Genomic DNA, 24,317 nt, shown 5'->3' with positions numbered 1-24,317 from the left:
CACAAGGTCCGGGGGCCGGATGCGGCCCACAAAGTGGTTTCATGTGGCCCGCGAAGCCATCCTGGAAACAGTGATGGAACGGCCCCCGCTGCCTGGGCCCTGGCCCAGGCCAGCTGGGAGCCAATGTACAATTTTGTGGTGGCCCTCTATGCTGAAACACATTCAGTCTTAGCTCCATAAGCCTCCCCCCTGCATGGCCTGAGAGAAACAGTGAGGCTCCTCCAGTGGACCATGCCTTGGCACTTGCCCTGGTCCCATCCCCTTCTGCCAGAGACCCTCAGATCTGTCCCATTCCTGCCCAGGCCCCCACAGGCACCTTTGACGCGAACAATGTAGAGCTGGCCACACCCACCCAGTAGGCCATACCCATTCCATCCATGCCTACCCAGTAGGCTGCACCCACCCTGGCCACACCCACCCGGCCCCCTGAGGGGAACCGCAATGCTGATGCGGCCCTCAATGAAATTGAGTTTGACACCCCTGATCTAGGACTTCAGCTTCTCTGTGTAAGTGGGGAAGGACTGCTTTGATCAGGATCTTTGGGTCTAAAATGACATTAATTTGAGTTCCTCGGTTCAACAAAGTCTTCTGTAGGATATTTGGTGGAGGAGGTGGTAATAATAATAATAATTAATAATAATAATTGGAAGAGACCTTAGAGGTCATCTGGTCCAACCCCCTGCTCAGGCAGGAAACCCTATACCATTTCAGACAAATGGCTGTCCAGTCTCTTCTTAAAAACTCCAGTGTTGGAGTATTCACCACTTCTGGAGGCAGGTTGCTCCATTGATTAATTGTTCTGTCAGGAAATTTCTCCTTAGTTCTAGGTTGCTTCTCTCTTTGATTAATTTCCATCCATTGCTTCTTGTCCTGCCTTCCGGCGCTTTGGAGAACAGCTTGACTCCCTCTTCTTTGTGGCAGCCCCTGAGATATAGGAACACTGCTATCATGTCCCCCCTCGTCCTTCTCTTCATTAAACTAGACATACCCAATTCCAGCAACCGTTCCTTATATATTTTAGCCTCCAGTCCCCTAATCATCTTTGTTGCTCTTCTCTGTACTCTTTCTAGAGTCTCAATATCTTTTTTTACATTGGGCGACCAAAACTGGATGCAGTATTCCAAGTGTGGCCTTACCAAGGCCTTATAAAGTGGTATTAACACTTCACGTGATCTTGATTCTATCCTTCTGTTAATGCGGCCTAGCACTGTGTTGGCTTTTTTGGCAGTTGCAGCACATTGCTGGCTGATATTTAAGTGATTGTCCACTAGGAGTTATTTAGACCATTTTGAGCTGGAGGGAAGATCAAACAATATCTAGGATGGACATACACAGACAGACATGCTAAAAACCAGTATAAAGTTTTGCCTTTTGAATGCTTTTATCCAAGGAACATCATGAACACTTTCTTGAGATTTTTTTTAAAGAAAAATATTCTCCAGTAATAATAAAAGAGTCTTGTAGTCTAATACTTTGTTGGAATAGTTTTTATATGTGTCCAAGAGAGCACTCTGATGTATGGAAATACCTAAGTAATGTTCTGTCATAATCATTCACAGTCAGAAATAACTAACAGCTCACAATCTCTTGATACTCCCTTTTTACTAGCTAATGAAAAATGGCTTTAAGCACAAGCCTTCTTGCCAAGAGTTTTTGTCTAGAGCATTGCATTGTGGAATAAGAAAAAACCACGTGTCTGGTGATAGAAGGGAATTTGAACATCACATGAAACCCCTTTCTAACTTGCAAAAGATTAATATTGCTGTTAAAGACTGACTTCATTTTTCTTCACCATCTGTAGAGGTTCCTTTTGCTTTCCTTGTGGAGGTGAATAACAATATGCTTAAAATTATTCATATTACTTTTCCCATACTATTTGAGGATCCTGTTTTCCCTTATTGATTTTTTTTAAAGTAAAGATTTTAATAGGCTTTAAAAATTATCTAAGAGAAATTATTTTCTGTATCTTAGCATTCTTCCATTTGGTTATCAGCCGTTCATGTCTTTTAAGCAAAAGCATAATCAGTAGGATGGGAAAAAGACAAAGGATGCGAAGAAATGGGGAATCTCTGCAGAATGACTTGGCATTGGTTCTCTTTTAAATATAGGTACCCATCAATCTTGGTTATGCTGATTGGAATTCATAGACTTCAATGATATCTGCAGCAGTGAAAGATTTCTGCTTCATGTCATAAATTGCTCCTACTGCCTAATCTCAAAATTGGAGAATTTAAGGGATGGATGGATGGATGCACGGACTGACTCACCCTATGAATTTCTAGCAATGTTGACCTATGACCCTTGGTAGTGCAGTGGTTAGAATGTAGTATTGTAGGGTAATTGTCCACTGCCAGGAGTTCAATCCTTACCGGCTCAAGGTTGACTCAGCCTTCCATTCTTCCGAGGTCGGTAAAACCAGATTGTTGAGGGCATTATGCTGACATTGTAAATTGCCCAGAAAGTGCTATAAAACTCTTATGAAGCAGTATATAGGTCTAAGTACTATTGCTATTGCCATTGCTGTTTTGTGGCTGAACTGTTGCTGCTCTTTTTGTTCCTGTAATACTGTTGTTAATTCTGTAATGTCTCCCGGAGTTGTTTGGAATGGGGCAGCCTAGAAATGTAATAAGTAAATAAATGAATAAAACAGAAACGATGGGGGAGGGAAGTAATAGGATGCTGTACAAAGTGAATGATTGCATCCATAGTGCCCTTGAAATGGCCTCAGGCCATAATGAAATTTAATTTGATTTACTATAATGCCCTGGCCTTTGTTGTGCCATAGTCTGTAGGGGGAAGTGCATTTGAAGACAAAGAGTGGCCTTTTTTCCCATAGGGAAAGGCAGCTCGCAAATGTAACATCTGTATAGTGTTCAGAAGACTACCATTTCAGTCCACAGCATCATGGATTTCTTGAGATCTGCTGCTCATTAGAATAAAATACCAGCTATGACAAAAGGGTAGATATATGCTGGTAATAAAAACAGTGAAACAGAGGAGTTAAGAAAACATGGGTTTGATTCAGAAATAAGCAACTAGCTCAAAAATGAAGGCTTTCTAGATCAGCGCTTGACCAATTAAGAATTTGTCTAACCTGCCAAATAATGACCACATATTAGAACATTTCTTTATTTAATAAATCGTAAAAGCGGCAATTTTCATTACAACAATAACTAGTTTGTGCAATACTGCAGACTAGCCTTTGCCGCTTGGCATTCTCATGTTATGTTAGATTGCAACTCCAGTAATTACCAATCAGCATAGTCTTCCAGAAACTTCATGGAACACCATGCCAGTTTTCATTGAAGCCTTTAGCTAGAATAAACAAGGACCTTAAAAAGCAAGCAGCTGAGTGAAACAAAGCACAACTGCCTAAGTGCTGATAGAAAAACAGCATATTGAATGCATTCATTTATCACAGATATGGTAGACTTGCTGATAGGGTCTTAGATCTTAGAAGGTTGTGTTGTCTGCCATTATGAAGATCACTGGCATGCCTTCGTTTTTAAAACTGTGTGATATTTTTCCAAAGTCCTTGCATCTAAAAGCTCAAGGTCATTAGAAGAAGCTAGACAAATAATCTTAAATAGAAAAAGCATATTGGACAGAAGCACAAGGAAAAGTTTTTTGAGATAATTTCAGAGTTATGATGGCTTGCTTTTTAACAATAGCTAATAAAAACTGCACTTGTTTTTAACCCAAGAGGTTGAACCCCAGAACAGAGCTGTCATTGACCCACTAAGAACAAGACTGAGCTTTATGTAAAATTCCATTTGGGAGTTGTTGGAATTTTCCTCTCTTAACCAGTTGCTTGCACAAGAATTGATTAATTTATTTCGGACTCACGATGGAGAGTCTGCCAGGTGTGCTTACATCATACTCTTAAGTGTTTGACTGTTCTTTTTCCCCAGAATAAATTACCATAAAGCAATTCCTGTCTAAGGGCTTCTTGCTTTGACAATGACAATTCCTGTAATTCATGTGGAATACTAATGGATCCAGTACTGAACTGATCACTCCTTTGTTCTCCATAATGTTTTGAGTCTTCAACTCCTCAGACTTGTAATTAACATAGCTATTTATTAAATTATCTGGGGAAGCTAGAAATTATTGTAAGCATACTACATTTCTGAAGGTTTAGGAAGACTGTGAGAAATTATTAAGATTGGCTACAAATAAAATAAACCAGAGCCAGTTTGATCTAGTGATTAAGACACTAAATTAGCAAGTGGGAGACGATGAGCTCAAGTCCCGTCTTAGCCATGAAAGCCATCTGGGGGACTTTGGGCCAGTCACTCACTCTCAGCCCAGCCTACCTCACAGGGTTGTTGTGGGGAAAAACAGGAGGAGAAAGGTGCATTCTTTCTGACTACTTCTTATAATGATTATTCATACACAAAAAACCAAAACCCAAGAGAATCTACCTGATACTGAGTGGATTAATACCCTCTTAATTACTTATTCTTAACACAGAAACCCTTGTATAATTACTACCAGAATTTATATTCCAGGCTATGATATGCCTTAGAAAGCCTATACTTTGCTTGATAAGCAGCACAACCTAAATAAAACAAAACCCCAGATATCTCACTAAAGCAGCTGAACGGAGCTTCCTTTGGACATTAAAAACTGTCTCCTTTTTTCATGGTATATCGAACAGCTTTGCCTTCTTTGTCTTGAAGAACAAGCTTTGTGGGAGTGGGAGAGAGAATACTGCTCAGCTGAGTTCAGCCAAAGTGCAACCTGATTGTACAGTAGGATTCCAGAATCACAGAGCCACTTGCTCTTTCTTGTTCAAAAAGATCGTTCATTTCTCCTTTTCTTGTTCTTTCTGACCTCAGATCCTTGCTGCCCTGAAAAGTGGTTGATGATCTTTGGGACTTCAAGCCATACTTTGAAACATACCAAAGTTCCTCATGTAATTGTTCTTAATACAATCCTTATAACCACCCTGGATGCTTGATACTAATGGAAGATGAGATGAATATTTCCCTAAGGCTGTAATCTCTCTTAGATTATACCCACTAGTTTATCAGTGTATATTTCCTGTCTTGGGACTGACCTGAATTGTAAACTTCAAGGCCGAAACATCTGGTTTCATTATTAGACTTTGTTATTCCTTTTCTATTTGATTTGTTCTAAAAAAAAAAAAAAACTTGATGAAGGTTTTAGAAGAAGTCTAAAACTTCAGTGCTCCTTAGGGCTGTTTTTGTTAGTCCTAGTAAATTCCTGTTACCCAATCCTAGACTTTATAGGCTTCTTCATTATGACTATGAAGTCTTTGTACACTCTCTCTCATCTGCTCTGAGGAGAGAAGAAAGCTCCAAGGCAAAAAATTGCCATTACATTCTCTATATCTAAGATTATTTTTATGACTTGTTTGAGTAAATCTTTGTACTGATTTTACTGAATCCAGAATTGCACAGTAGTCTCAAGTTCAAGGCTGCTGGGCATGGTACCATTACAAACAGCAGTCCTGATCTGGCTGGATGCCTGGACATGTTCATTCAGGAAATCCTGTTGAAACCATCGCTTCCAATTATATTCTTTCTGTACAACAGATATGCTTGCATGCTTTCTGCTCTTGTTTCATAAGCCACCAAACAGTTATTTCATGGGTCAGTGGTGCTCTGTGTAGGGACCATAAATATGATATCACTTTTCTACTGACGTATTTTTAAAGGGGAAAATTTGTATTACACAAGCTTTCCGCACAATAAGATCATTGGGATGTGTTTTGCTTTGCCTGTGGAACCAGACATTAGAAATGTAGCATAAGAAGGAGCCATTAAGTCCAAATTCCTAATTTGAACAAGAATCCACATGAAAGAACATAGAGTAATAAAGATGTAAGAGACCTTGGAGGTCTTCTAATCCAACCTCCTGCTTGAGTAGAAGATCCTATACCATTTCAGATAAATGGTTGTCCAGTCTTTTCTTAAAAGGCTCCAGTGATGGAGCACCCACAATTTCTGGAAGCAAACTGTTCCATTGATTGATTACTCTCACCGTTAGAAAATTTCTCCTTAGTTCTAGGTTGCTTCTCTCCTTGGCTAGTTTCCATCCATTGTTTGTCATCTTGCCTTTTAGTGCTTTGGAAAATACTTTGACCCATAGTATCCTATGTCAATGTTTCTCAACCTTAGCAACTCTGAGTTGTATGGACTTTAACTCCCAGAAATCCCCAGCCAGTCCTTCTGGCTGAGGATTCCTGGGAATTTTATTTATTTATAAAAATTGATAGGCTGCCCATTTTACCTCAAGTTAACTCTGATTGATGAATTGAAGTCCACACATCTTAAAGTTGCCAAGGTTGAGAAACATTGCTCTATTTGGGTATTTTGAAAAGGTAGGGATTCCATAATCACTTTAGATAATTGCTTCCAAGTAAGGTTAATTTATTTATTCATGCTTATTCTTTATCCTGGCTTATTCTTCCTGATTGCAAATGGAGCAGGATAGTGGACATCTCCCTTCAGTTCAGCTTTTTTTTTTTCACTTCCCATATTAATAGTGGGAGGAAGGTCACAAAAACAGTTCGGGAACAAAATGATCCAGTTTTAAAGAATATAAAAGCACTGCTCTGCTGGATCAGACCTTGTTCAAAACAAAATTTCTAAGTGACCCTGGCCTTAATTTTTGTTTTTTGTTTTACTATGGGGATCATCTGGGTGGAACAGCGCTTGCAAATTTTTTTCCACTACGCATCTGTCAAGAAAATGGTCAGAGATTGATTTTAAGAGGAAAAAGGACTAAAAATGATTAAAGTTGGTATCTTAACAAGGCATTCAGATCTGTTGATCATATCACTAAGATCATCTTTCTTCTTAAACCTATATTTACCAAGCAGAGAATAAACTGAACATTGAAATTTCACCCATGGTCCAACCTGCTGTCTTCCTTCTGCATTGGGCTATTGTTGTGTCTTCCAAGCTATTATAACTTGGGGAAAGGGAGATTGCACCAATACATTTGGAAGGCACTAGGTTGAATAAGGATACATATTATTAGCATTTCCACATGGAAACCACCACTACCCAGTCTGTCGAAAGCATTTTTGCAAACCAGTATGTGACTATCTTCTTTTCTATTGACTTCAAAATGTTATCAACAAATAGGGACAATCATCAGCCAGTCAGTAAATCCTCCAACTTATCAGTTATACAATGCAAAAATCATAACTTGGTTGATAACTCTCTGCCTGAGCAACAATAGCTCCCGAAATAATAAGGAGTGTTCACTTAGTGACCATTTGAAATTACAACATATCTTGAAAATGGGATTATGACCCAGATTCAGAGTTCCAATGCCTGCACATTCCTCCTGCCCCACCATGGTCATGTGACCATATTTTTTACAGTGTCCCATGACTGCAATTGATGACATTTTTGCTGGAGACCAGCGATTACTTCTAGTTTTCTGCAAAAAGCAATTTTGCCGTAGTGAATAATAATGGATTAGCTTAATGACTGCAGCATTCATTTTATGACCACCATGTTCACTTAACAATTGTCGCAAAAAGGGTTGTAAAATTGGGCATGGTCACATGATGAGCTTCTTTATGATTATCCTGACTTACAACTAAAATTGTAAGACTCAATTATACCTGTAAGTCGAGGATTGCCTGAAAAAGTCCCTTCAAACCTACGCAACATTGAAGAAATAAATTGCTGAAACCCTACTCATCAAAGCCCTCTTGGGGTTTTCAGCATATGTTCTGTATGTTTGCTTTGCAGAAATCTTGAACTCTTGATCAGTGGGAAGACCTGTCTGGCTAAAGACCTGTGCCTAAATTCCCTCTGAAAGCTGTACAGTAAGGATGGCCTAGCAATGCAGTTTTATAGCCAAACAGTTTTCCTAACAACTCATAGATCACATTGTCCAGCCACTGTGAGGATGAGGGGAGGAGTGAAGTTTCTGCTCCCTTGAGTTAGAGCAGGGGTCTCCAAACTTGGCAACTTTAGGATTTGTTTACTTCAACTCCCAGAATTGCTCAGCCAAATTTGTGAACTTCAGTTTCCAGAATTTGGCTGAGGAATTCTGGAAGTTGAAGTCCAAAAGTCTTAGAAGTTGCCAAGTTTGGAAACCACGGAGTGAGAGGTTAGGAAGTGAGGTTAAGCACAAGTCCCATGTGGTTACAGCATCACTGAAAAAGGTGATGTATGTCCGGTTTTCACACTTAGGACGTTTATTTATATTTCATATTTATAAACCACTCATCTACCTCAAAAAGGAACTCTGCACCATTGTGGCATTCCCAAAGTCATGTGATCAAACTTCAGGTGCTTGGAAACTGGCATGTATTTACAATGGTTGCAGCATTCCAGGGTCTGGGAATATCATCTACACTTCTTCCTAGGGAGTTTCTCACGAGAAAAGTCAACGAAGGAATCCGGATTCGCTTAACGGCTGCATGCTTAACTGTGGTGATTCGTTTTACACATATCGCAAAAGGTTGTAATATGGTGCACGACTCACTTAACAACTGCCTGGGTTCAATTGTGGCTGTAAGTCGAGCTCTACCTGCAATCTATTAAAAGAAACTCCCAAGTTCTGTGTGACAACAGTTTTCACAAATGGGAAAACCCCCAAACCAGTGATGCTGTGCCACTGAGACTAAAACATACGAAGGACGGCTATGGGACTTGAGTTTGGCTAGTCTAAAGAAAAGAAGAAATAGGGGAGACATGATAGCAGGGTTCCAGTATCTGAGGGGCTGCCACAAGGAAGAGAGGGTCACGTTCACCAAAGCACCAAAGGGAAGGATGAGAAACAGTGGTTGGAAACTGATCAAAGAGAGAAGCAACCTGGAATTAAAGAGAAACTTCTGACAGTGGAACAGCTTGCCTTCAGAAATCCTGGGTACTCCATCACTGGAGATTTTTAAGAGGAGAATGGACATTCACCTGTCTGAGACTAGAAGACCTCCAGGGTCCCTTCCAGCTCTATTCTATTCTAAATTCTATTCAGCTCCTCAAGAAAAATACAGCCATAAGGCAGTGTCTGCACATCGAAAATTGCCTGTTCAGTTTCATAGCACGGTTCTGCTTTTATATCAATGATGAAAGAGAAAAATCCATACCATGCTTTTGTTTCTCTCAAGACCCTTGCATTTTTTTTTTTTAAAAAAAATCAATTAAATTTGAGTTTTCACTGGATGGAGTCCTCACAAGGAAGACAGTTGTGATTACATTTTTCTTTTGTTTTAATTGTTTGGTATATACTTGGTGAAGAGATTTGGTTTATGGCAAATGCTTAAACCTTTAAAAAAGCATGGAATGACAACATAAGGAACTTATTATAGGCATTTCTTTACAATTCCTGAGAGCATGGTTTTGGGTGACCGCAAAAGTTATGTGTGTGTTTCTTTCTCCCTGTGTTTGTGTATATGTTTCCCTTTTTAAGATGACTTAAAGGAACTGACTTTTATTTACTTATTTAAATTTAAAGGATTTGGATATCTCTGGATCCATTGATAAGAGATACTTGAATTCATTACCAGATTTTAAAGTATTTTTTAATAACCTCCCCTATCCCTTTTAATCTTTATTCTGCAAGAAATTCCACATTCTTTTATGTAGACAAATGCAGCATCTTAAGGGTTTCATTATTCTTGCAATTCATTGGTAACACAGTTTTCAAATACTATACTATAGGTATATGTAGATATCACCAGATGGAGTACAGTAAAAACAAAATGACTATTGTTACAAAGAGGTAGAAGTGTTCAGTTTGAACAGCGAAAGTGTAGTCAGATGTTATTACTGAAGTAAATATTTTGAACCAATCAGTAAGTTAGTCTACAATGATTCTGAAATGAAGGACTTTAGGTAAATGAGAATCAATAATAAAGAATATAAGTTATTCGGGGTTCAACTGTTTGGTTCTTGGTATTCTCTGACACTCGGTTACTTCTTTGCAGATGTTTCATTACCAAGCTACCAGTCCAGTGATACTATTGCCTGGCCTGGTAATGAAACATCTGCAGGAAAAGAACCAAGATCAGAGAACACCAAGAATTCAAAAGAATCTGTACTTGTAAAACAGTTTTGTTGCTTTTAAAGGTAAAAAAGATATCATTGGATGATCAAGAATTGTATAGAGGAGAGAGAACGAGTGATGGAAAAATTGCACATATGAAGACAGTAATTAGTAGAAATACCTCCCATTTTCTCTGCTCAGCATAGAAACATAGCAGTGCAGGATTGCTATCACAGCTAGTAGTCTTCTAAACTAGGAGTCTCTGACCTTGGCGACTTTAAGACTTTGTGGACTGGCTGGCTGGGGAATTCCACAGATCCTAAAGTTGCCAAGGTTGAAGACCTCTGTTCTAAAGAGTTCCAGAGAAAAGTAACATGGAAGTTTTTTTTTTAAATGAAATTGTTTTCATATTAATTAAAGATACTTAACATTTTGTATTTTTAGCATCTCTTTGACAATTTGTGAAATTGAAAGCTAGGTAGTCCTCTTAAACTCAAAAACAAATTTAACTGTTTGAAATATTCAGCTTTAGGTAAGCTACCAATTTGTGGCTCAGGACCCTAAATACACACTTTTTAATGAAGTAGCAGAGACAAGTTTGTGTTTTCCTTGGGAAAAGATAATAGGAGGATTGCAATTATTTTGAAATAAGTTCCTTGAGCCCTGTGAAGATTTGGTCCAGCTGGAAAAATAATGCCTTTATATTAAGTCTAGCAAATAATTTCTAACCAAATCCTGAACACCTATTGCAAAGAACACTCAATTATGTCTCATAATGCAAATTGATTTTATTTCCATATATATGAATTTTATATATTGATTTCAAGAGCCGTACTTTAATCTTAGGAATTTTCCCCTCAGATCATTAGGACCTCTTAAGCAGTCATTATAAAATATCCTCAGTGTTTATGGCCTTTGCTCATTTGTCTTGCTAAGTGCTTATCTTCCAATATGAGTGATATTTATGATGTCTACATAATTATATAAAACTTTGCTTCAGGCAATTTTCTTACCCTAATATCCTACATTTAGCACTGAAATACATGAAATGCATCAATGTTCAAACAGTAAAGTATAATTACTCTGAAATAACTGCAGCTCAGGGAGTTTAGTTTTACAGTGTTTTTCTCTTTAAATATTCATAAGCATTTTTTTTTAGAAAAAAAGTCTCAGCAGTACAAATATAGAAGTTGGGGACAGATGGGATGATTAAGTTTCCAGTCCAAAGGATTACTGGTAATAAATATAGTAGGAGCATTCATATTTTAAAAGCAAATACTTATTTAGTTGTGCCACTGAATTTATTTTAAGAAATCAGTGATGCATGTTTTCTATTCAAGAAATCCACAGCTTTGGAAGTTAAGCGTGGTCTTGTGGGATTGTGGCAGAGTACAAATGGAATGTATAAATGAATCAATCTATCAATCAATCAAAATAAATCCTTATAGGTATAGTGTCATTATAGATAGGGTGCATTGCTCTCCAATGGCAGCCTTTGTGATATGCATAATGATACGCAAATATAATTCTTGCCAGTGTTATCATGATGCTTATGTTATACAGTATGCAATTCTTGTCATTCGTGTAATGCAGTGTTTCCCAAACTTGACAATTTTAAAGCATGTGGACTTCAACTCCCAGAATTCCACAGCCAGCATTGCTGGCTGTGGAATTTTGGGAGTTGAAGTCCACATGCCTTAAAATTGTCAAGTTTGGGAAACACTGGTGTAATGAATTCCTGGGTGCATATACAAGGAGACCTCAGGTTATGATAGCAATTGGGGATGAGGTTGTTGCTAAGCAATCTGATTGTAATGTATGACATCATATGACTGCATCATTTAGCAACAGCAATCCTGGGTAGTTCCAGTTGTCATCATAACTCCAAGATTCATAGAGTATTTGGGGTAATTTACTGAGTTTGGGAAGCAGGGTTACAGTGGGTATGTATGTAAATGCCGTTGAAACAATTGTGCTCGCGGCTGCAATTGTTTTTAAACAACCATGATGCTATGTAGCAAGCAACAGTTGTAATGATGGCTATAATTATTAATTATACTACTAACAAGTGTCTTGAAGATGCATACTACATTCTATTCAGATTATAATTAAATTGAAACTTTTGTATGTCCCTAGTAAATGGAGATAGAGATTTATATAAAATGTTTCTTAGCTAAATTGTGATTTCTATACTTAGCAGGCACTTTAAAAATATTTCATGTAATAGGTTCACTGAGGTTAACTTGAGTATTTGACCATTTCTGGAATTAGTATTTTAAATGTAAAAACTGCTGAACTGCTTCAAAATCCTAATATTGAAATAATGATTTTTTTTTTTTTTTGGTTTTGTATTTCAGATTCAAAATGCGGATGATGTTTTAATAGCACCACTTGAGAAATTTCGTAAAGAGCAAATAGGTGCAGCAAAGGTGAGTTGTTAAGGAACACTACTATTTTTACTATATTGTTATATACGCTATATCTTTTATATGCTATATCTTTTAAGTTCATGCTTCAAAGTATGTACATTCTCCTGGATTAATTTTTTAGGGCATTTCTTGCCGTAAGAAGCTCTTCATTGGTTGGTTTTTGTGTGATCCTGTAATCAATAAAGACTTTTGGTACTTAATGTCATAAAAATTACAGATAGTCCTCGACTTACGGCCACAATTGAGCCCCAAATTTCTGTTGCTAAGTGAGACATTTATTAAGTGACTTTTGCCCTATTTTCTGATCTTTCTTGCCACAGTTGTTAAGTGAATCACTGAACTTCTTAAATAAGTAAGATGGTTGTAAAGTGAATCTGGCTTCCCCCTTGTCAGAAGGTCGCAAAAGGGAACCACATGATCCCGGGATGCTGCAATCGTCACAAATACATGCCAGTTGATCACGTGATTATGGGGATGCTGCAACAGTTGCAAGTGTGATAAACAGTCACAAGTCACTTTTTTCTTTGTAACTTCAAACAGTGCCTTTGTAACTTCAAACAGTCACTAAATGAATTTAAGGACTACCTGTAGTCTGGTTTGCAGACCCTTCATCTTTTGCTCATGCTGGCTGGAAGTTAATGGAAACTGTAGATCAAAATATATGTGAACAACAAACAGTAGGTTGCCCACTTCTGGAATATATGATAAGTTTTTGTTAACGCCATTGAATTTCTTATTTATTTATTTATTTATGAGACTTATATACCGCTTTAAGTGCAAGCACTCTCTAAGAGGTGTACACCAGTAAGCAATGTGTATGTGTATATGTGTATATATATATATATATGTGTATATATATATATATATATATATATATATATATATATATATATATATATTTAAATAGCCCCCAACAATCTGGGTCCTCATTTTACCTACCCCGGAAGGATGGAAGGCTGAGTCAACCTTGAGCCGGTGAGATTTGAACCACTGACCTGCTGAACACAGTCAGCTAAAGTGGCCTGCAGTACTGCACTCTAACTGCTGCGCCACCTCGGCTCGAATCTCTTGCCTTCCCTACCATTCTTCTTCTTGTGTCATATCCGTTATCAGACATTGGCGATCATGTTGGCGATCCTATTTTTATCAGCAGCTGTACGAAAAAGTGCTGCTGTTTTTTGTCCAAACCAATCCCTTAGATTTTGAAGCCATGATGTTCTTCTACTGCCTGGACCTCGTTTGCCTTCAATCTTTCCCTGGAGGATTAAATGGAGTATGTCGTATTTTTCTGGGTGTTGCATCACATGTCTGAAATATTCTAATTTTCGTTTTTTAATTGTTTTGATGATTTCCCTTGGCTTTCCCAGGCGGCTTATCATGTCCTCATTTCTGATCTTGTCAGCCCAGCTTATACGTAACAGCCGCCTGTAAATACACATTTCAAATGCTTCTAGTCTCTTCAGGTGGCCTTCTGTCAAAGACCAACTCTCTACTCCATAGAGCAGGATAGAAAAAATATAGCATCTGACAAGCCTGATTCCCTACCATTAGCAAATCCCAATATGCATTGGGTAGCCTGGCAATTGAGTTTATCTGAGCCAGAAAGTATGGGGAGGGAGAAGAATGACCTCTCTCTTTTATATTCCCCAACTGTAGGGAAAAAAAAAAAAGTAGAATGAGCTAACTGGGAAAGGATTCCAGGCATGTAGGCACTTTCCTTATTTGGTCAATGTGGTTAGCTGGAACCCAGCTGGTAATATTGTTGAAATCATGGATTACTGTGTTGTCTGCTTTTAGGGCCCAGCTCTCTCGTGGTTCAGTTTTATCTATTCTGTATAATATTTAGCAATATTTGTTCAAGTGCTCCCTGACCTCTTTGCAACAATCTGCATCACATCAAAGAAGATGGAGGAGCAAACTCTGATGTTGTTAAGACATTAAAGAAGACTTCTTCGCTCTTCACCTCCCCTCTTCCGCCCAGCACTGCATTCCTTTTGCTTTGCTATTCCTTTTGGCACAGAAAGAAACGGATCTGTTTGTTGTTCTGTTGATTTGGCTCTATATCTATATCTTGAATTAACAATACCTCACATTTCTATGGCATTTCAGAATCTCCCAGATCTTCAAGATATAGGATCTTGTTGCAATTCCTGAAACATCCCTAGAAACGTAATACCATATAGTACCTGCCTATCATATTACTAGCTTGCTGTTGCATTATTGTGGTTCGTCACACAGTCAGTAAGATATTCAAACTGGATTTGACATTTTTACAGCTATCGAGTCCTTCTCAAGGACCTGGGATAGGCAGATGTGGATATTTGATGGTGTTACAGATATCGTCGCAGGATGGAAGCTGTTCCAAGTAAAGCCGCCATTTGCCATTGACTGATGGTGCCAATGGTGTTCAAGTGGTGCTCCAGTTATTTTGGAATTGCACCAAAGGATCTATTACTATCGGTAGTATCTTAGCTCTCTTTTTGCCATTTTGTCATTCTATTTCTATTTGCGGGTCTTTATATTTTCTTATTCTCTCCAGTTCTTTCTCTTCTCTTCTGCCGTTTCCAGGTACGGCCACATCCACACTCCAGACTGTTTTATCTTTCTAATAAGCAATTATTATTGTTGTTGTTGTTATTTGCATGGTTGTGGTTACATAGTCAGCCAGCTATTTGGACTGCATTTGGCATTTTTGTCCTCCATTCAAGTCCTTCCCAAAGACCTGTGATAGGCAGATGTTGATGTTTGATGGTGTTTGAGGTATCGTCACAAGATGTAAGCTGCTCCCATTAAAGCTGTCCTTTGCAGTTGACAGGTGGTGAATTTGTCAATGCTGATGATGTTCAAGTATTATTATAATGGTTTGTTGCACAATCAGCCAGATGTTTAGACTGCATTTTTGTCCACTTATTGAATCCTATGATTATTATTATTTCCTGTTCACCCTTCTCCTATGAGACAGTTTTGAAAAACAATTATGCTAATTAGAATCTTTGGAGAGCAACAATTTTAAAAGATGCCAGAACAAGGGAGAGTAATTTGTATAGCTGGGAGAACTTTTTTGGTCTCTGATTCACCCTCCTATTTGATATAGAAATTAATATAGGAGAAGAATGATTTGCAGTGATTCTGTGACAACCATGGAAGAGAGGACTTTTTACATAGCTAGTAGAAAACTTTTATAAAATGCTCACATGCCTGTCTGTAAAGAATAAAGTGGTTTTGCGAAATTATTTTGAGTAGCAGATACTTTAGTCTCAAGTCAAGTCTGAAGCTTTCTTTTCCCTTTCTGTTCCTTCAACATGGTATTGTTTTAAATCAGGAGACTGAGGGGAAGAGATGGTCTGCTGTTCTTTTTTATTATTTTATACTGTAAGTCACACTAAGAGCTTTCCAGACTGAAGAGCAAAATATAAGTGCTTTAAATAATTAAGTAAGTTTCAACCTGGTCTGATAAAATACAATTGGTTTGGCTGTTAAAATAATATGATTTTTTTAAAAAAATGTTCTGATGAGAGAATACAGGGAGAAAAAAATCTATATTCTCAATTTGCAGTTCAACTTAGGTTTTTTTTTTAAAAAAAAAACTCTCACTATGTAATGCTTTCCATAAAGCTTAGCATATATAATTGGCTGTGCTTTAATGGTACAATGTTAGGTTCATTATTCTACATAGCCCTTGACCAAAGTCGTCATCTTTGTTATAGATTATATCACATTCCACTTTTTCAGTCTTTTCAACTTTTAGATGTGTGTACTTCAATTCCTAGAATTCTCCAGCCAGCAAGGGTGGCTGGAGAATCCTGGGAATTGGAAGTGCACACTTCTAGAAGTTGGGTGTTCAGGATTCCACATTACCAATATTAGATGAACAGGCCTTTAATTTTTTTTTCCATGCTCTCCATTGGCTAAGTTTGTCAGAGCAGTTAAACAAAAAGGGACTCTGAAGAGTTTTGAGAGACTCTCAAGAAGGGGTGGTGCTGGTAGGCATTAAAACAATAAATGCAAACAGGTGCACACTGAAGCAAAAAATTGACATTGAAGAAGATATATTGTTGAAGACTAAACTAACAGTTCCTCATCAGAAAATAATTGAATAATTGAATGAGAATTCCAATTCTGATGCTTAAGACAAATGCTTAAAGGATTGTAGGAGAAGGACAGGAAAAGCTTTGGGGCGAAGTCAAGAGAGTAATCAGCCTAGAGTCATTACATTCCCATAAACATTCTATGTCCAACACCTTGAATTCCATTGACTCTTGATTCCATTGAATGTAGCACCAGTTAAGTGCTGACCATTAGGCGATTAGATTCTTGTGTATAAATAGGAGCAATAAATCAACTTAACTGGAGCTTAATGTGTGGTCCTGATTCTTTGGGTTTCACAAGGATAACTTCTTGAAGGTGTGTTGTTGAAGATTATGGGTCATTAAACACTCCCAATTTTATTTCTGTGTACTTTCAAAATGTTGGTTATCATCTTTAAAACCTTATATGGCACAGAGCCAGATTCTTGGTGGGACTACCCTCTCCCTGAGGGTATTTGATTATTCCACTAGATTGGATATAGTGGACCTGCTCCAGGTCCCTAACTTTAAATCCCACCTAAGAACTGTGCTTTTCATGTGCTGCCCCTGCCCTGTGGAAGATCCTTCCCCTTAAGATCTGGTAGGATCCCATCCATTTAATCTTTCCAGAAAGTTATGAACAGCTGGCTGTTTACGCAAGTGTTATGACAGTGGGATTGGAATCTAAGGATTTTGGAGATGAAAGGGTATAGTTATGGATTCAGAGGCAGTTTTTTCTTGATTTTTTTTCTTGTTTCGGAATTTTTTTTTATTGCTTCTGTTTTTATTATTATTGTTAGCTACCCCACCCCAGTAGTGTATCACAAGGTGAGCAGCTGTATAAATCTAATAAATAATAAAATCATTAGTTACAATAGATATATATTATGTCTTATAACATCTTACTCACCTTCTAAAAGAAACAATTGGAATTCTGATACTGGCCACTGAAGAATTTGAGAAGAGTGTTCTTTTGCTTGTTGCTTGATTCTGATCTTGTGTTTTTTTTATTGTCTACAGTCTCTTAATCATGTACACTAGATAGGCCTTCTGTGTCCCAAATATGGATGTTATAGCAGTGGCTAAGCAGAAAACAATGTTATATCAGAATCTGCTAGTAATTGCTTAGTCTACATAAGTAAATGTCTGGGCAGCCTTGATTGACCTTCAGATTAATTCATTTATTTTTTCCCCTTGTTTTCCCCATTTCTATAAACAGGAAAACATTTGTATACAATCTTTGATGATGAGCATGAGATTGTTTTCCTACAGAAAGTTTCTGCCTCAAAACTACAGGGATTTGTGCTGTGATGTTACTTGATAGCTACGATGAAAAAATTATATTTAGCAGATACTGTATTAAATAAATGTTTTTGGTTTTCAATTCTCTCTCTATCCCAGAGAATGTTAGCAAAGAGGAGTATAAATCTGCAAACACTTTATAAGATAAGTAATATTTTCCACTGTTTGTAACTTCAACCTCTTTCATTTAAGGTCATGTAAAAAGCAAACAAAATGATCAAGGGAATGAGATACTTCACTTTGAAAAGCTAAACATTTGTTTTGGGGGGTGGGGTTATATAAAGGAGATGACATAATTGTTTGTAGGGAAAATGTGTAGAACAGTGATAGAGAATTCACTTCCTTCTCTTATAATAACTAGATGGTTTGACATGCTGTGAAATTTTGAAAGAAATTTAAGCCTTAAAGATAAGTATTTTATACAGTAAATAATTAAGATGAAAATAGCTCTGTAAGGAAATGTTGGTGGATCTAATCTGGTTTAAATTACTCTTTTCCAATCCAGAAATGTGTTGGGACTATAAACCCCAGAATTTCCCAAGATATTTGAGAATGCAAATTGGATAAAAATGGAATTAAACCACCAAAAATATCTTGTACTGGATAAGAAAAAGTCTTTTGGAACTTACGTGGGCTCATAAGTAACATCAGTTAGCAATTCCTTTAAACCAAAGATATCTTTGTCTGGAATTGTGATGGAATTGCAAAGGAGAGCTGTTTAATCCTAGGGAAAGATGTAGTTGCTTTTAAGAGCTATGTCCCCAATTTATTTGATGCACATTTTGTTTTCAAGTCATTTGCCAATCCTTTTTATCTCTCAATTTGCTACTGTAAACAGTGTTTTTTTTTCTTTTTTAAAATTATGTTATATTGTTTTGAACATCACAGAGAGGCTGTGGGAAAGTAATACTAAGCAAAAGCTTCAAAGCCTGGCTCAGCCAGTTGGCTTGAGACTCCAACGGATGAGTTTCACATTGGGGGTAGTTGATAGATTAATAACAGATCCCACCCACCCCTCCTTCTCATTCTATTCCCTTCCTCCCCATCTTTTTGGTTAGGGCTCAGTAATTGGGATCTTTATAGTCTTTTATTTATATAATCTAGGTTTTGTACAGTTTTATCTTTTTAATATTATGAGCCGCCCAGAGTTACCCTGTAGTAAGATGAATGATGACCAATACATTTTGCAAATAAATAAGCAAGAAAGGAAGGAAGCAAGCAAGATTCCTTGGTTAACTCCACTCCAGCATTAAGCTCTTTTGCTATCTCCGGGGAACCAAAACAAGTCATCTTCCCCTTCTAATACTCTCCAACCATATAATTCAACCTGGATTTAAGATCACTGTGGGAACTTGGGAGTCTGTAATACTTCCTTCTTCTCCTGAGATAAGCAAGCAATCTTTCATCAGTAACATGTTTTACAAGTTATATCCCTGCAAGCAAAAAAAATGTTTACTATTAATGATACCTTTTTACAACAGTGGCCTGCTTCTTTTTTGTCCAGGCAGGTATTACACACACAACTTCCTATTGTGTGATGACTCAGTGGTTGAGCACATGTTTAGCATGAAGATCACTATTTCAATCCCTGATGACTCCAGTTGACAAGAAGAAGAAAAAGCTGTTGCTAATCAGAGTAGATGGTTAAATAGATCGAATGGCTAAAGCAGGGGTCTTCAAACTTGGCCCTTTTATGACTTGTGGACTTCAACTCCCAAAATTCCTCAGCCAGGTATGCTGGCTGAGGAATTATGAAAGTTGAAGTCCACAAGTCATAAAAGGGCCAAGTTTGAAGACCCCTGGGCTAAAGAGTCTGAATTTTTGTAAGCTTCCTATGCAGTTATTTCCATTTGAAATGCCTGTCTTCTCCATTATGTCAATAGTAAAGAGATATATTGGACCAATGATCTTCTCTATTCCTTTGGGAACACCTGTTAAAATATCAATGATAATTGCAAAAATTTAAAGAACTGGTGATCTTCCTAGAAATAATCTTTCTGAGATACTTGTGGATATTTTTTCTACTTTTCCATGGATTTGAAGAGTTATTTCCTTAATGCAAGGAGTGGGATATAAATGTGCTAAAAATGAATTTGGGGTTTTAAAGTATGTTGTACCATATATAGAGAACATATGTTTTCTCTTTCATAAATGACTTTAGCCCATTCTAAAGTTCTTCAATAGCCACAGAAGATATTTAAAAAGATGACACTAGTGGTTTGGGTTACTTGTTTAGTGACCTATTTGTTTAGTGACCTATTTTTCTTTCCTTCCAGGGAAACATTCCAATAGGATGAGGCAACTCTATTCCCAAAGAAATAATTATGGGTGCTTCATAAGATTAATGAATATTGATTAATCATTTGAATTTGCTGCTTTTTCCCTACCTTACACTCAACATACATGTCCATCCACCACATGCTATTCAAGATATGCAAGCAGATATATTTTGTGAAACCCATTTTTTTCCTGAGATACGGTATTGCTTGAACCCATGGCAGAATATCCATTATGTGAAAGGTCCATGTTTTGATTCTTGCAAACTGCTAATGCAGATGGCTCAGCAAACCCATCTCAAGACAGAAGGTCCAATTTACAAATTACACTGAATCTTACTAGGCTCATCCAAAAAGAAACCCAAACATAAGGAATAGCTTCTCTTAAGTTGTTATACGTTTCCTATTGTATTATTTTAAGAGACTAAGGAGGAATTACACAACAATAGATTCAGTACACTAAGGTACAAATGGGTCCCAAATGCAAAAGAATTAACAGTTAATTTTGACCAGCAACAAATGCTTATAGTGGATGAAAAATTGCTTTTTATTTCCCAATTTTCTTGGGAGTAGGATTTTCTTTTTGTGCTGTTTTGGGGAAAAAAAGGATTTAAAGGATTTTGAAAGGAATGCTGGTATTCCATACAATTTTACTAGTCAATAAACTAGTAAAATTGACATACAATTTTACTAGTTTATTGACTATAAAGTACAAGTAATTGCTTTTGGGGGGCAGGTAAGAAGAGATTTCTTGACATAGTTGAAAATGCTCTGATTTGCCACAAAACATATCCCTTTGTTGCTAGAAAATATAGCCTTTTGCTCCTCTTCCACCTTTATTGTGATTTTCTTTGAATCTTAAGAGGTTGAAATGGGGGCTCCCATAAAAAAAAGCATGTATTTTTATTGGCAGTTAAAGCTGGGCATTTTGTTCTTGCTGACCCATAAATTTGAAACTTAAGTGTTTTTGTTTTAGAAGTGTTCTGGGAATATTTGTCAAGTAGTTTTATTTTCAAAGCTGAAAAGACTGCCTTGCTAATTTTTTATTGAGAAATTCTCAACAGTGAGATCTTAGTCTCAATAAAAATGAAGATATAAATCAGCTGAAATGTATGATGAATGGCTTTGACATCTACTAAGAGTACTTTACTACTAAGGGTAAGGACTTTTCTTCTGGCATTGGAATAAAAAAAAAAAGCCAGCATGTGGTAAGAATAGAGACAATTAAAAAGCGGTATTGCTGCTTTCCAGTAAATGGACCTCTCAGGTCACTGGATGATCTGGTAACAGGAAATCATAGTTAAGTTCTTTTTTTCAAAAGAGATGGTTTCAAAACATTTAATCTTAAGGTAGGTGAACTATTGCCCTTATTGTAACAGACTATCTTTTGTTTCCCCTTATAGGAGGGAGGTTGGAATTTTCATTGACTGTGTGTAAGTAACATTGGGAAATGTTTACAGTTTATCAAAGCACATTAATGACTTAACCATTTGGTAGAGGAATTTATTTGGGCTTCTCCAGAATTCTTCATCCACTGTGGGGTGCTACAAGGAACAAGAGGTGCCAGGAAAGATAGAATGCCCCCCCCCCAAAAAAAAAATTAGGGCAGAGGAAGCTCATTCCCTGTACCTCTTGTTCTTTGTAGTGGATGAAGAATTCTGGAGAACCCCAAAGAGGGGGACAGTTTGTTGAATGCAAAGTATTCAACCTACTGTGGCTTTTGTTTTTTCCCCAGTAGGTTAATATCATTATCTTTTGCTCTTTGTGGAATCCACAAAAATAAATTCTTGTACCAAATGGTTAAGTCACTAAGAATCTTTATTTTATAATTTAATCTCCAGCCATTCTTCTGTGTAGACTGAATGCCTTTATTAGCAGCAAGTATAATTGGTGTCAGATTTCACCTAGTTCAGGAACAAAGACTGCTTCAAAAACAAAAGCCATTAGTTTCCCAATCTGTTTCTCATCTCCCAAAAAAAAACCCTCTTCACAAGCGCCTGGTCCTGGCAGGAACAAAACAAAAACTAGTAAGCAAATCCAGAAAATACTTGTAGGTGTTACTTGGTAAATCATCAGGCTAAATATATGATATTATCTTGCAATTGGAAATAAGGTTTGGGAAGAATTTCCATCTTGCAGTTTCTGTGCTGGTCCATAGAGAGCATCTGCTCTTCTCTACTTTATAACTTGTTAGTGGCTGCATATTTTTGCATGCAAATCATGGCTGAGATTTCAAGGCTACAGTCCTGTGGCTTGTGGGACTTAATACAGGAAATTTATTTGTAAGAAACCCAACAATCAGAAACTTATAGAGCTGTGAGCAAGTTAGTGATGAAATTATCATTATTTCTTCCCAGTTTGATGTTTTACATATTACTTACTTATCTGCAGCATATGTGACAATGTCCTTATTATCATAATTCAGTATAGAACATTATGTTAATTATTGAATTCATAGGTTACAAGATGGTAATAGTGCTTCTAGGTACTGGCTGTCTTCTATGTTGGTTTTGTTTTTCTTCAGTGAATCAAATGTGCACTGGTTCACTAAACGGTACAATAATACTAATGCTTTCTGTTGAGGGCCAGTTTGGTATAGGTGTTAAAAGCCACAGGCTAGAAACTGGGACACAGTTGAGTAACTTCGCTTAGTGAATCTCTTAGCTCAAGGAAGAAAAACACAATGATAAACCATTGCCAAAATGTTGACTGCAGGGATTGGTCCAGGCAGTTGTCAAAAGACAAAGACTGACTCAAAAGCACCAGAAATGTAGCTTTCAATTCATGTAGTCTTCTTGCTAAATTTCAAAGAAATGTATCTATACCATTGGTGGTGAACCTATGGCACGCATGCCAGAGGTGGTACTCAGAGCCCTCTCTGTGGGCATGCACGCCATGCCCCAGAGATGGCAACCATCCCTCTTCAACCAGCCCTCCGTTAACTTTCCAAGGTCCCATGTGGCTGGATGCATCCCAGCACGGCTGGTTTCCCTCCCCCCCATCCCATCCCTCCTGGCCTTGCATGCTCTCCTTTTCCCACTGCATCACCTCCTCAGCTGTCGGCAGGCCGTCCAGCTCAGAGGCAGATTCTCTGAACTGCAGGTGGTGGGCTGAGGAACCCCAGAGTGCGCCAGTCGAGGGGCCAGCAGGCTGTGGCTGCCAACAGACACCATCAGCCCCCATGCGGTCACTGGCCTGTGTGCGGGGGCTGATGGTGTCAGGCAGCAGCCTCCCCGGCCCCTACCTCACCTTGCCCTGTGACAATGGCACCCTCGCCCCACCCTGCCTCGCCTTGCCTTGCCTCACCCCGTAGGACGAGCCTCCTGCCCATGCCCCACCTGCCAGAGACCCCCTGGATCTCCCCCAATCCTGCCCGGCCCCCACAGGTGTCCCTCCCCACGAGCAACATTCGAGGTGACCATGCCTACCTTGGCCACACGCACCCAGTCTGCCATGACCACCACAGCCACACCCACCCAGTGGGCCATGCCCACCTGGCACCCGGCGATAAATAAGTGGGTTTTGGGTTGCAGTTTGGGCACTTGGTCTCTAAAAGGTTCGCCATCACTGATCTATACCATTTTCATTAATACTTGTGGAGCTGACACATGTGAAATTCATGGCATTTGCAAGCAAGTAAATGGCTTGCCACACAGAACAAGGCCCTTTTATGAACAGAGCTACATATTTTATACAACAGCTAGCATTATTTTTACAAATAGTTGGTTGAGTGAAACAATATGATTAATAGGACCCAGTACTGTAAAGAATTCATGGCTGAAGTTCTGCTTTCACTGGGGAATTCCCCTTGCATAGTTCAGGGTATCAACAGTTGCATCACATCAATTGTTGAACAATACTATGATCTGTTCCACTGAACTGACTTACTTATGACATGTCCTAATTTCTTGGGGTTTTGTTGCAAATATGTTGGCAAACTGGATAATTAAAGAGATCCATTTTTTTCTGTTCCCCTACTTAGACTCCCATACATACATTCTCCTAAGGCAGTTTAATGCCGCGACCCCCAACCGGACGTAAGTCGAGGACTACTCAACCAGTTGTAAGTTGAGGACTACTCAACTGGTGCAGCACCGTTTGCAGAATGGGATTTTTGGCGGGCTCAGCAAGGCAGAGACAGTCTGGACAATTCCTATTGGCTTTTGAAAGCCAATAGAATTAGACTCTATTCAAGAGAGTCTATTCTATTGGCTTTCAAAAGCCAATAGAATAAAAGGGAGTAGCACAGCTAAGGAAAAGGG

General features: G+C 38.1%; 1 protein-coding gene across 3 annotated transcripts in view; it reads left to right on the top strand.

Moving 5' to 3' along the window:
• ARHGAP42 (Rho GTPase activating protein 42) overlaps positions 1-24,317 on the top strand; it is a 148,498-nt gene that overhangs the window by 63,117 nt on the left and 61,064 nt on the right. For all 3 annotated transcript variants that reach the window (XM_039338380.1, XM_039338379.1, XM_039338381.1), the window contains exon 4: positions 12,339-12,410. In XM_039338380.1, the coding sequence (XP_039194314.1) occupies positions 12,339-12,410 (72 nt within the window). The remainder of the gene's footprint in view (positions 1-12,338; positions 12,411-24,317) is intronic.

This window comes from Crotalus tigris, unplaced genomic scaffold (genome assembly GCF_016545835.1).
Source record: "Crotalus tigris isolate CLP2741 ecotype Arizona unplaced genomic scaffold, ASM1654583v1 scf7180000017698.756297, whole genome shotgun sequence".
Taxonomy (NCBI): Eukaryota; Metazoa; Chordata; class Lepidosauria; order Squamata; family Viperidae; genus Crotalus; species Crotalus tigris.
This window is presented reverse-complemented; position numbering and strand designations above follow the sequence as displayed.